This window comes from Rhinatrema bivittatum, chromosome 2, assembly GCF_901001135.1.
Source record: "Rhinatrema bivittatum chromosome 2, aRhiBiv1.1, whole genome shotgun sequence".
Lineage (NCBI taxonomy): Eukaryota > Metazoa > Chordata > Amphibia > Gymnophiona > Rhinatrematidae > Rhinatrema > Rhinatrema bivittatum.
This window is the reverse complement of record NC_042616.1, coordinates 452,842,977-452,855,845: the sequence shown is the minus strand read 5'-3', so window position 1 is coordinate 452,855,845 and position 12,869 is coordinate 452,842,977. Positions and strand designations below refer to the sequence as shown.

Genomic DNA, 12,869 nt, shown 5'->3' with positions numbered 1-12,869 from the left:
CGCCATCCCAGGCGCCTGTTTCAGTTACACTGTAAACCGATGTGATATCCCGGATGAACGTCGGTATATAAAAATTTTAAATAAATAAATAAATAAATGTCGAGTCGTGTGTTGCTTCGACACAGCTTTACGGTGTGATCTCAGGGTGTGGCATAGACAGTGCAGATGCCGTTCCACGCATCCATGGCTCCAAAGCTGAAGGTTTACCTATAGTAGAACAGGATAGTGTTTCAGTATATTGTGGAACTTTGAAGGCTCCACTGATGCAGCTCACTATTGCTTTGGCTGATTCTGCAGTTTTGGGCCTGGTGACAAATGTGTGAGTGCCTTGGCAAAAGAGCGTAATTCCTCAATGGGGAAGAGTTGTAGTCTTGTTTCTGGAGTCTGGCAATCTTCTCGGCCCTCAGGCGCCTAGCTCTCATTGACATGTGGACACAGTCCCTGTAGTTAGCTTGATCGTGCTCGGGCCTTAGACAGATATAAAGCAGAGTTGCTTACCTGTAACAGGTGTTCTCACAGGACAGCAGGATATTAGTCCTCACATATTGGTGATATCATCAGGATGGAGCCCAATCACGGAACACTTCTGTCAAAGTTTCTAGAACTTTGACTGGCACCTACTGGGCATGCCCAGCATGGCACTAACCCTGCATCCAGCAGGGGTCCCCCTTCAGTCTCTTTTTTTTTTTCCACGCAGCAGTAGCCAAGCGGGTCAAGGAGCTCTCTAGAGATTCCTGACAGGAATTTTCCTCACGGAACTTCTTTAAAAAATTTCTACCCCATAGGGGTCCCCCTATCGATAACAATACTCCGCGGTCAAAAGGTAAGGTTTTACCCTCATTGCGGTCCATTCCCGTCGAGTTTTCCCTTTGGGGCCTACCATCGACTGCACCGTGGCTATATTTTAGTCGAAGCCATGGCGTCAGGTTTTCGTCAGTGCCCCGACTGTCCTTGGAAAATGTCCATCACAGACCCGCATAGCGTTTGTGTATTGTGTTTAGGGTCCGACCATGACATGCTAACTTGCACCAAATGTGCCCAAATGACACCGAAGGGTCGTAAGGCCCGCTCAGAAAAAATGGAGTTTCTTTTTCAGTCAAAAACCCTGACTCCATTGACTGCTTCGACTTTGTCTGAGCCGGTGCCATCAACCTCTTGCCAGCAGCGGGACACCGGTGCTGTCCGACCGGCATCGTCTATTCCAAAGGTGTCGACCTCTTCCTCATCACCTCAGAAGAAGGACCGAGGAGAACATCATGAAAAGCATCGACACCGTCATCGGAAGGCTCAGTCCGCTGATCCAGGCAAGCCCTTGGCATCAGCATCGACAGAGCCACTGATAAAGAAATACCGTCCTGAGAAGCCCCATCCTCCTCTGCGACTGGGTCACCGAGGATTTCCCCACTTTCATCGGTGCTGGGAGCCGCGATTCCACTTTCACCGGTGGACCCTCCGGCTACGCCAGTGTTGCCTCCTACTCCCGAGCTGGGGTTCCATGCCCCAAGGCTTCCGCGAGGAATTGGATCGGATGATCCAAGAGGCCATCGGTAAGGCACTGCGGGCTTTCAACCTCCATCGATGCTGATGCCAGCCCCAGTCACTGACCCGATTCCCACGGCACTCGCACCGCTGCTCGGCAGGCTGGATGCGTTGATCTGTGCTCTTCTGCCACTGGAACTGAGGACACCAGTATGTCCACCGCCTTCCATGCCGATACCTTTGTCATCGGAGGACGAAGAAACACCAATATCCATACCGCCGCCTGGGATCTTGCCACCGACTCATCCATCGATGTCGCTGGTTCTATCGGTGCCTATGCCTCCATCCATACCGCCATCGATGTCGTCAGTGCCTCCGCCGATGCTGTCAATGCCTAAGCCTGGTCCATCTGGAATAGCACCATTACTCCCCTCTGGAGATCCTATGGGAGCTGCTGATCAGCCTTACAATCCTTGGTCCAATGATTCTTCCCAGGATACTGATGACTTACCTTTAGAGCCATCTCCACCTGAGGAGAGAAGATGTTCTCCTCCAGAGGAACTGTCCTTTATTAATTTTATTAAAGAAATGTCTGAGACAATTCCATTTCAGCTCCAGACGGAAGAGGATTTAAGACACAAAATGCTGGAAGTACTCCCTTTTTTGATGCCCCAAAGGAAATCATGTCTATTCCTAGTCATGAAATCCTAATTGACCTGCTGAAAAGGAATTGGGAGCACCCAGGCTCGGTACCACCTGTCAACCGATAGACAGATGCCACCTACCTTGTCCAGACAGCCCCTGGGTTTCAAAGAACACAGTTGGATCACCATTCTGTGGTTGTGGAGTCAGCCCAGAAGAAGGCACAACGTTCTAAACCTCATTCCTCCATACCTCCAGGGAAGGAACAGAGGTCCCTGGATGCTTTTGGCAGGCGTGTCTTCCATGGCTTTAAGCTTATTTCTCGCATTGCTTCCTACCAGTTATACATGACCCAGTATAACAGAGACATGTTCAAGAAGATCCAAGATTTCTCTGAATCTTTACCAGAACAATTCCAGGATCCACTTAACGCTCTGGCTCAGAAAGGCCTAGATGCTGGCAAGTATGAGGTCCGCGCTTGCCCATGATATTTTTGACACTGCCTCCAGAGTGTCTGCAGCGGGGATTAGTGCAAGAAGGTGGGCCTCCATCCTGATGATGTCACCCATATGTGAGGACTACGATCCTGCTTGTCCTGTGAGAACAATAGTTATGTCAGTCTGTTGATGACATTTTTCAACACTGGCAGTATTTAAATCCAGGCTGCTTCTTAGACATGGTGTAGCACTGAAAAATGCTGTTTTGGGTCATTGACACGAAACTGAGAGAAAATCTAATTCTGAGGAGACTCCTGTCCGTGCAATAGCACAGAAAAAAGAACTCAGACTAGACTTCGGTTGACCGCGCGGGTACTGCCCCGCATGAGCAGAGCAGCAAAACTGCCACTTCGAGAAAGCTTCACATTGTGCACCATCGGATGACGTCACCCACGACAGCATGGCTAATTCAGACTGCTTATCGATGGAAAAAACTTATGTCCCCTTGTCACTGACTATCTTTTTGTATGGAAAATGCTATCTTCTTGCTGGCTAAATATTTGAATATTTCTATCAAGCCCCTTTTTCCCCATCTTTCTTCCAGGGAGTATATTTTGTGTTCATTAAGCCTCTATTCAGGGGTTGTGTTACAGGCTCTGCACCATTTTGCTACCTTTCTTGTGGGCTGAAGGCTGCACTTAATAGAATGAAGTCTTCCTTCAGTCTCACTGGATAAATGGTCCCCTAGTTTTTTTTCAATGCCTCCCCAAAACTCAATTCCCATTCCCTCCAATTTCTTCTCGAGCATGACAAAGCTGGGATACGTACAGAAGGATGGGTTGGTCTGAAGTAATGACATTCCCGTTCATGTGAAGATTACATTTCATTGGCTGCCCTAGAACATAAGAACAAATGGCTCAGAAGGCAGAACACGCATCCTCCTGTGTCTCAGCAAAACAAACATTTGCATTAATACAGCAGATTTTATTCACACAGGATCCTGGAAGTGGACATAAAGATGGGGTTTTGGGTGTGCTGGTTTTGCATGCTGCAGGACAGTTAAAAGTGGAGCAGCAGAGATAGGCTAATGTAATCTTCTGCCTTGATAAATAATGATACGTGAAGGCAGAGTGACTTAACCAAAGTCTCACATAAGGCAGGATCACATCCAAGCCTCTGACAATGAGAGGCCCAGAAAATCCCTAGGATGCTTACTGGCGGGGCAGCCCCAGCCATATTAGCTCCCATTTCTTTTAAGCAGAGAAGATTCCTCTAAAATAAAATCTCCTCTAAATAACTTAACTGTTCATTTTTTCTAGGGGAAGCAACCCCTTCCCCCCAGCTTTTCATATAGGATCCATTTCTTGGGAAACCTCCAAGAAGAAACCTTTGCCTACTGGACCTTTTATATGTCCAGTTTATATTTTTTTTAACCTCCATGCTGAGGAAACATGAAAAGGAAAATTGGAAGATTTGATACAATTTTTTTTGTTTGTTTTTAAAGGAGGGCCATTGTTCCAAAAATCCACTGTACCCCCTTCCCTACAAGGGTCTGTGGCACTAATCATGTTATAGAATTGCCTATTTCTTTCATGTCTTTGCATTATAAATGTGAGTTTAAGAAGTTTTTTCCATTTTTATCAGGGTCCAAACCTTGTAATGTACCTGATCATGAACATCAACCCCAAATCCATCCCAGTGAGGATACATCTACACCCAAGAGAAAACTTCTCATCTCCTTACTGTCCCCAGTACACAAATTACACAGTATACACTGACAATGCTTTTGCATTTGGTGTAATGAGAAATTATAATTTATAATAATTTTGTTAGTTAAATTTTGAGTTTATCCTTCTACATTATGGCTCCTTTCAGATGATCAAAGGGCTAAAAATTAAGCATCCTCCAAGAACTGACTCTCTCCTGCTAACCAGAATCCCCCAAAGTGTGTGGCAACCAGTCTTCCTCCTGTGGCCAAGGAACAGCACTCTTGTGATGCATCCCAACCCTACCAAACAGCACAGATGAAACTACAAAACAGGTCATAGTTTCTTTTCCAAGCACGACCCCAGTATGCTTTCCAGTCATGACCAACTCTGTAGAGTAGTGAGTTTACACATCAGTTCTCTCACACTACAAAGTTAAAGGATAAAGCACAGGTACTCAAATGCAAGGAGAAATATACACACAAAAATAAAAAAAAAAACATATACTTGTCTGAAATTGGTGGCAGGACTGGGAATGAGAACCCACCAATTCCTATAGGACTCCCAGTTTAGTGCCTTAACTGCTACTGGACATGACAAGCATAAAGGCTGTCATCACTGGATGGTGAGCCAATACCCCCTACCCCTTACCATCTAAGCATCTGTTATTGTATTTCTTGTATGCACTGATTGCATCTTCCTTCTTCACAAACACCACCTCTGCGACACCTGGCTGGATGAGGCGAGCTCGCTTCAGAGCGCCACAAACGCAGAACAGTTCCTGAAAGGGACAATGTAAATCACAGTGGGATAACACTGTACACGGAAGCAGCACAGATAACTCCAGATGTTCACAATCAAGCAGCAAAACTGAATGCAGGGAGCAGACAGCTCTTTCAGGTTCCAAGCACACCAGGCCATAACCTTGGTGGCCAAGCCTGATGGAGCATTGGTTTCATTTCTTACTGTAACTAGATGGCTACAACAGCAACACCATGTCCCATCCAAAAAAACAGCATGGAGGGAAGGGGTGTGAGAGAGGGGAACCCACTGGTAAGCTTTGGTAGCACATCCCAATTCAGTAGTGCCTCAGTGGTGGGCACCATTCCATTCTTCCTCTTTTAGTCTTGTCAGCATTGCTGCTCTCACCTCCCTCCCTCCTTGTTCCCCAAGCTGTTCATGTGCAGCAGTAAAACCAGAGAAGGCAGCAGGAGGCAGCTTGTTCAAAAGCAACCGCCACCTCTGTTATTCCGCCAGCTCCCATCAGCACCACTGCCGGAGCCGTGTCTCCTTCCCCCAGAGGCTGTAAGCACTGTACCAGCAGGCCTCTCTGCCTAGTGAAGCAGGCAACCTATAGCACACAAGTTAAAAACAGGCAGGCAACCTTAGGAGATGAGAAACATTGCTGCTTGAGTGCCAAAAGAAAGTCTGCTTTTCAGTCCACTGACAATATGTAAGTGTATGCAAAGAGATCTGCGACTATTCATGGTGGATATTGTGAACATCAGAACCATTTGTGGCCCTTAAAAATTTAAGTGTGCATCTCTGCCTTTGATCTTCTCCAAAGGAGGGACTGCTGGAAAGTACTGGAAACCCCCAGGCAAACTCTAAGGATAACAACCTACATCTCAGCAACTTCTTGCAGTCAGGCAGGCTGCTAATTTTGTTACATTGTGTCACTCACCACAATATCTTCCTCTGTGACGCGAGGATGGAGGTTGTTCACAGTCATCTTGGTACCTTCCAAAGGGCTATATATTGGCTGCAAACAGAAAGCATAAATACTTCATGTAGAAAACGAAGACCATTGGAGCTCAACATGAAGACAATCCTGGGCTGCAGATACCCTAACTCACAGCTCAAATCTAAGAAGTCGTCTCTATTTTTTTGGGAAGCAGTGCAGTTTAAGCAAGGATATCATTTTCTAGTGACTTAGGCAACAGGTTAAACATTAATTTTAAAGATAAGTTACAAAGTTATCCAGTATGTTTCTGACTTAGGAATTAATTCTCAAATGCTGGAATTCCACTGTCTGCAGGGTTAGCATGTTCTGCTACAAGAAAGTCAGAGAACAGACACTCCCTCCCCCCCCAATAAAAGCAATGCCACACAGAACAGAAATATTTCCCTCAGATCCTGTTAACTGCCAGTTGATTACTGTTATGTCACTGCATATTACTACACCAAGAGCTGCAAGGGAAAGGGTCTGAAAACCACCATTGACTGGTGTTTATTCACCCACTATGGGTCATTATCCAAGATCTATAAACTAAAGCAAGAGGATCACCGGACCTCATCGAGTTCCAGCAACACACAACAGAAATCTCAGCCACTGCAGAGTGACTGGCACCAACACAAGACAAACACCACTGCAGTGGGACAAGCAAATGCAAGGCTACACTAACGTGATATATAATGGAATTTTCATTTGCCATTAGCTCTTGTTCTCACAACAGTGTGCACCTTGGGCTGTGTACCACTGTGGCGTAAAGACCAACAGCACCTCCTGCTTACAGTTTCGAGCAGACTCTGAACCTCAAGATGACATTACCATCCCAGCCACTTCCTGCCTCATTTTTGAGAGCTTCCCTAGCATTGGAAGCTCATATTTATTTATTTAAAAGAGTTTTTATACCACTTTTACAAACAAAGTTTAGTCAAAACGGTTTACATAAATATAAATCATAAAATAGCAAAAAATGTACATAAATCTCATAATAAAATAAAATTAGTAATTTATCAAAAACGTAAACATACCAAAACAATAATTAGGTGTCAACTAGTAGCCACTGCAAATGTCAGGGGAAAAGAAGTTTAGGGAAGGTATTTTTCCAAATATACATAAGGATTAATAGGAGGGGAATTTCCAGGATGTGTAAATGAAGAAATTAGTGTTTAGTAGATGTAATTTTGAAAGCATTCTGAAACAAATATGTTTTTAAGGATTTCTTGAATTGTATTCGGTTTGATAGTAATCATAGTGAATCGGGTAGTGCATTCCAAAAGGTGGGGCCTGCTACTGAAAAGGACATTTTCCTTGTAATGTCAAGTCTAGCTAATCAAGGTGAAGGAATGTCCAAAAGGATTTTTGACAGGGATCTCAGGTGTCTGGTGGGTTTATAAACACGGAGTAAAAAGCAGAGCCAGGTAGAAGAGGAATTGTAATTAAGAGAGTGGATAATGGTAAGGATTTTATATTGTATTCTGAATTTTATTGGTAACCAGTGATAATCCTGTAGAACTGGAGAGATATGATTTCTGATAGAAGTACCTGATAAAACGCGTGCTGCAGCATTCCGGACTAGGGAGTAATGAGTGGATAGTATTATCGGGAAGACCTAGATAGAGAGAGTTGCAGTAATCGAGACCTGAAAAGATTAGAGATTGAAGAACCGTGCGAAAATCATGGAGGAAGAGTAGTGGTCAAAGACGTTTTAGAAGTTGTAATTTGTAGAAGGAATTTTTTGTTACTGATGAAATATGTTGTTTCATAGATAAGTCTGTATTGATAATTACTCCTAGATTTTTTGCATAACTAGAGATTGGAATAGATGTACCATTAAACAGAAAATGAGAAGGAGGACAGATAGAGGATTCCGAAATAGAAATAAGATGTACAATTTCTGTTTTAGCTGGATTTATGATAGAACTCAAGAGAAACGATACTTTTATTTACAGCTAAAATTATATTTTGATCAACAACAGACAAGTAATCTAGGTGAGCATAAGATGATCATCAAGATATTGTGCAGGACAGCGTATACTGGTATGAGAATTAACAGAGTAAAAACAAACAGCGAATGAAAACTCTAGTCCTGTTAGAGACTCTTCCCAGTGTACACCTTGCGACTCTGAGAAGCAGTACCTTAAAAGGGATGGGTTCACTGCAGTTTGTAGTGCTTTTCTCCCACATGTCATTGCTGCAGTAAAACCATTTGTCTATCCTATAGTGCTTTGTGAATATGTTGCCACCATACAGTGCATTCAGAAAGTATTCAGACCCCTTCACTTTTTCCATATTTTGTTCCTTTACAGTCTTATTCTAAAATAGATAGTATGCATTTTTTCCCTCTTCAATCTACACCAATGCCCCATAATGACAAAGCAAAAACAGGTTTGTAGAAATTTGTGCAAATTAATTAAAAACAAAAAACTGAAATACCAAATTTACATAACTATTCAGACTCTTTGCTATGACAGTCAAAGTTGAGGTCCATCTGTGGTAAATTCAATTCATTGGACATAATTTGGAAAGGCACACACCTGTCTATATAAGGTCCCATAGTTGACAGGACATGTCAGAGCAAAATCAAAGCCATGAAAATCAAAGGAACTGTCTGTAAACCTCCACGACAGGATTGGTTCAAGGCACAGATCTGAGAAGGGTACAAAAAAATTACTACAGCATTGAAAGTCCTGAAGAACATAGTGGCCTCCATCATTCTTAGAACCTCATTTACTATGCATTTTTTCCCATAGACTCAGACTGGGAGAAAAGCCTTAGTAAATCAGGCCCTTAAATAGAAGAGTCTGAAACCCCCAGGACTCTTCCCAGAGCTGGCCGCCCTGCCCAAACTGAGCAATCAGGAGAGAAGGGTCTCGGGCAGGGAAATGACTAAGAACCTGATGGTCACTCTGACAGAGCTCCAGAGTTCCACTGTGGAGATGGGAGAATATTCCAGGAGGACAACCATCTCTGCAGCACTTCACCAATCAGGCTTTTATGGTAGAGTGGCCAGATGGAAACCACTCCTCAGTAAAAGGCACATGATAGTCTGCTTGGAGTTTGCCAAAAGACACTTAAAGGACTCTCAGAGCATGAGGAACAAGACTGAACTCTTTGGCTCGAATGCCTAGCGGCATGTCTGGAGAAAACCAGGCACTGTTTATGCTGTGGGGATGTTTTTCAGCTGCAGAATCTAGGAGACTAGTCAGGATCAAGGGAAAGGTAAACGGAACAGAGAGATCCTTGATGAAAACTTGCTCCAGGCATTCTGGACATCAAACTAGTGCTACAATTCCTTCAACTGGACAACTACCCTAAGCACCCAGCCAAGACTATGCAGGTACAGCTTTGGGACATGTCTATGAATGCCCTTGAGTGGCCGAACCAGAGCCCAGACCTGAACATCTCTGGAGATACCTGAAAATGGCTGTGCATCAATGCTCCCCCCATCTAACTTGATAGAGCTTGAAAGCATCTGCAGAGAAGAATGGGAGAAAATCCCCAAATCTAGGTGTGCCAACATTGTAGCATCATATCCAAGACGACTTGAGGTTGTAACTGTAGCAAAAGGTGCCTCAACAAAGTGCTCAGTAAAGGGTCTGAATACTTAGGTAAATGTGATTTTTTTTTTTTTTTTAAATTAATTCACACAAATTTCTACAAACCCAATTTTGCTTTGTCTTTATGGGGTATTGTGTGTAGATTGAAGAGGGGAAAAATGCATATTATCCATTTTAGAATAAGGCTGTAAAGTAACAAAATGTGGAAAAAGTTAAGGGGTTTGAATACTTTCTGAATGCACTGTACATATTTTTTCTATAGAAACTTGAGTTTTCTTTACAAACGGATAAAGATAACTTACTAGATCACCTATCTGCTTCAAAGATACTTTGGCTGATCCATCTGGAGAGAGATGTTTTGGATGTTAGAAGTCCCCTTTTACTAGCACCATAAAATGCAAACTGTTTAGTCTTTTGGAATTCTTTGCTGCTTGGTTAAAAAATAATAAAATTGCCCAGCAGTTCTTCCTGCTCCTTTGGGCTTCTAACTTAAGTCAGAACTGACTTCCTTTGAGCTACAGCATCAGGGACCTTTACAAACAATGACTCATTGAATTTTTCCCTATTTTATATTGCCCTCCTAACTCACTTAAGCCCAGTCACTACAGCAGAAAACCTTGACCAGGGGCTGCTCAACAGGACTCCCTTCTGATAAAGAAGGTACAAGTGACTGTGTAACTGAGCTCTAACTCTGGCCAACTGATGACATTGCAGAGGGATAACTAAAAATCCCTCTTCCCAGGAGCTCTGAAGACTGTAGCATCCCACACCCCGACTGGCCTGAGGAATGGAAGACCTAACCCAGTAATTGAATCGAGGTCATCTACAAGGTAGTGCATGGCACTGCCACTGAGCCAGCCTTGTAAATACAATTATAACACTCTTGACATCTAAGCTGTGGAACTTCTGTTCTTTTTGGTTCTGTGGATTCAGACAAAAGGATGTAATACATATTCTTAACTGATGTGAGACTATATGGTTTTAGTTTTGGAATAAATGAAAGTACAAGTTCTGAGAATGACTTTTTTTTCAAATATTTTTATTGTGGAGAACTGTCACGATACAATAAACCAACTTAACACAGTACAGATTTCAGTCTCCTTGATTTTATAATACTTTTATCTAAACAAAATCCCCTCCCTCCCCATCCCCCACCCGAAATCTCTGCAGCGCATTGTGCATGAAGAGTCTTTCAAGTAAAGCAGCAGAATTCACTCATTCCAGTCCAATATTGCCCATGGTTTTGCCTTCCACCTTCCAGAGCCGGTAGCGATTATGTGAAAAAGGAAAGAAAAGAAAGGAAAGAAAGCATATAAGTCCTTAATCAGTTCCCAATGGGGCTATCCTGCAGGCAAACTTCAGCATGTGTTCATAAAAGGGAGTCCATACATCCTTGAACAATCGTTTTTACTTGAGAGAAGCGACGATACAAGGTGCCATGTTCCAATTGATAAAGTTCCATCAGCATAGATTTCCACACATCCCCAGTCGCTGGGGATGTGTCTATCCAGCGGGTCAGAGTACATTTTTTGGCTATCAAACATGCTTTAGAGAAGAACCCCAAATTGTCATGATTTAAGCTACTCTCCCCTATATCGTTGTTCAAAATACAGTACGAGCATGACCAACAAATGTCCATACCAAAAATAATCTGACTGAATTACCTTGCACTCCCATAAGCAGTGGATAAGAGTTGCCGGTGTGCCGCCACATTTAAGAAACAAGTCTGAGGTAATGAGATGCATTTGGTAGGCTCTAGCCGGGGAAACTATAATTCTGAGAAATATTCCTTGAGGAAATTCCCTAAGGCTCACATTATTCGTTAGTTTTGGTATGGCAATATAACAGTTTTTGGGCATATGGCTAGTAATCTCTTCTTGACAATCCTGTGACCATTTAGCTATCAAATTAGAATATACAAAATAAGGGATTACCGACATATAAATATGATAGTATAACAAGACGTGTCTCAAAACTTGTGAACAACCCTTTACATATGGAGTTATCAATTACTCCATCAACTGCTTTTAATAAGTTTTGACAGGTATCTCTCAAATATCCGTACAATAAAAATTGTTGAGGTTGAAAACCCAGTAGTGCTTGGCATTGGGTAAAGGTGTACAACTTCCCAGTAGCTGGGTTAATTAAATCTTTCAATTTCCAATTGTGGGTCACCTTAAACCCATGGTGTTTAGGTAGAATCGCTAAAGATTATTTTGAGGGTCCTCGCAGAGGGAAATGCGGAGAGAGTTGCGTAGGCAATTGTAGCAGCTTACGGATCACATTCCAAATCCGTCTTGTAACTTTAATTAAAGTGTATTGCGTATGTTTATGCTGTAGGTCTCGTGGGGAAACATGTAAAACAAGACTTGGATCTAGGGGGTCACAAATATTAGCCACCAAAGTCCCATCCGTATATTCTGAGGTGTTGTTGCACCAGTCCCCCAGAAACCTAAGAATTGCCACCCAAGAATGGAGTCAGAAATCAGGTAAGCCATATCCCCTTTGGGATTTAGGTGTGCACAGAGTAGCATAAGAAAGTTAAGCTTTCTTACCCTTCCATAAAAATTCCCTGATTATTTTTTGTAGACTCAGACGATCTTTTGCCCGCAAGAAACAAGGCACCATGAGGAAAAAAATCTATAAGTTTTGGGGCAATCACCATTTTCACAACCGCTATATGGCCTTGTAGTGACAACGGAAGGGTTTGCTAACCAAGTAATTTCTGTTTTATTTTCTCTATTATAGGGCGTATGTAAAAAAATACCAATGTCTAGGATGTTTATGGATCCAGATCCCTAGATATTTAATCGAATCAGTCGCCCGCTTTACAGGGAAATCTGGCCAATCAATTTGTAGTGTACCCATCAAGTCCAAAGCCTCAGTTTTATCCAAATTCAGCTTGAAGCCAGATACCTGTTGATATTGTAAAAAAAACTGTATGGCTGCTGGGAGTGAGCGCCAAGCCTTGGTAAGTAATAGAAGAATGTCATCAGCGAATAGAAGAGTTTTATATTGTTGAGTTCCCACTGAGATACCAGTCACCGCTGAGTCTCCCCGCAGTCTGTGGAGCAAATGTTCTACTGTAAGTATAAACAGTAAAGGAGATAGAGGACAGCCTTGCCTGGTTCCTCTAGTCAATGTGAATTCCTCAGACAGTATACCATTGACCATAATTCTAGCAGTCAGATTAGAATATAAAAAAGAGTAATATATTCAAATATTTTCCCATCAAAACCCATCCTTCGTAAAACTCTTTTTAGGAAGGGCCATGCCACTCTATCAAACGCTTTACCCGCGTCGCAGGTAACCAATAGCG

The 12,869-nt window shown here is 42.9% G+C and overlaps 1 protein-coding gene across 1 annotated transcript in view; it reads right to left on the bottom strand.

Moving 5' to 3' along the window:
* POLDIP3 (DNA polymerase delta interacting protein 3) overlaps window positions 1–12,869 on the bottom strand; it is a 93,926-nt gene that overhangs the window by 17,898 nt on the left and 63,159 nt on the right. Inside the window, exons 6-8 of the mRNA XM_029590370.1 lie at window positions 5,949–6,026; window positions 4,916–5,045; window positions 3,387–3,453 (exon numbers count right to left, since the gene is read on the bottom strand). Coding sequence (XP_029446230.1) covers window positions 3,387–3,453; window positions 4,916–5,045; window positions 5,949–6,026 — 275 coding nt within the window. The remainder of the gene's footprint in view (window positions 1–3,386; window positions 3,454–4,915; window positions 5,046–5,948; window positions 6,027–12,869) is intronic.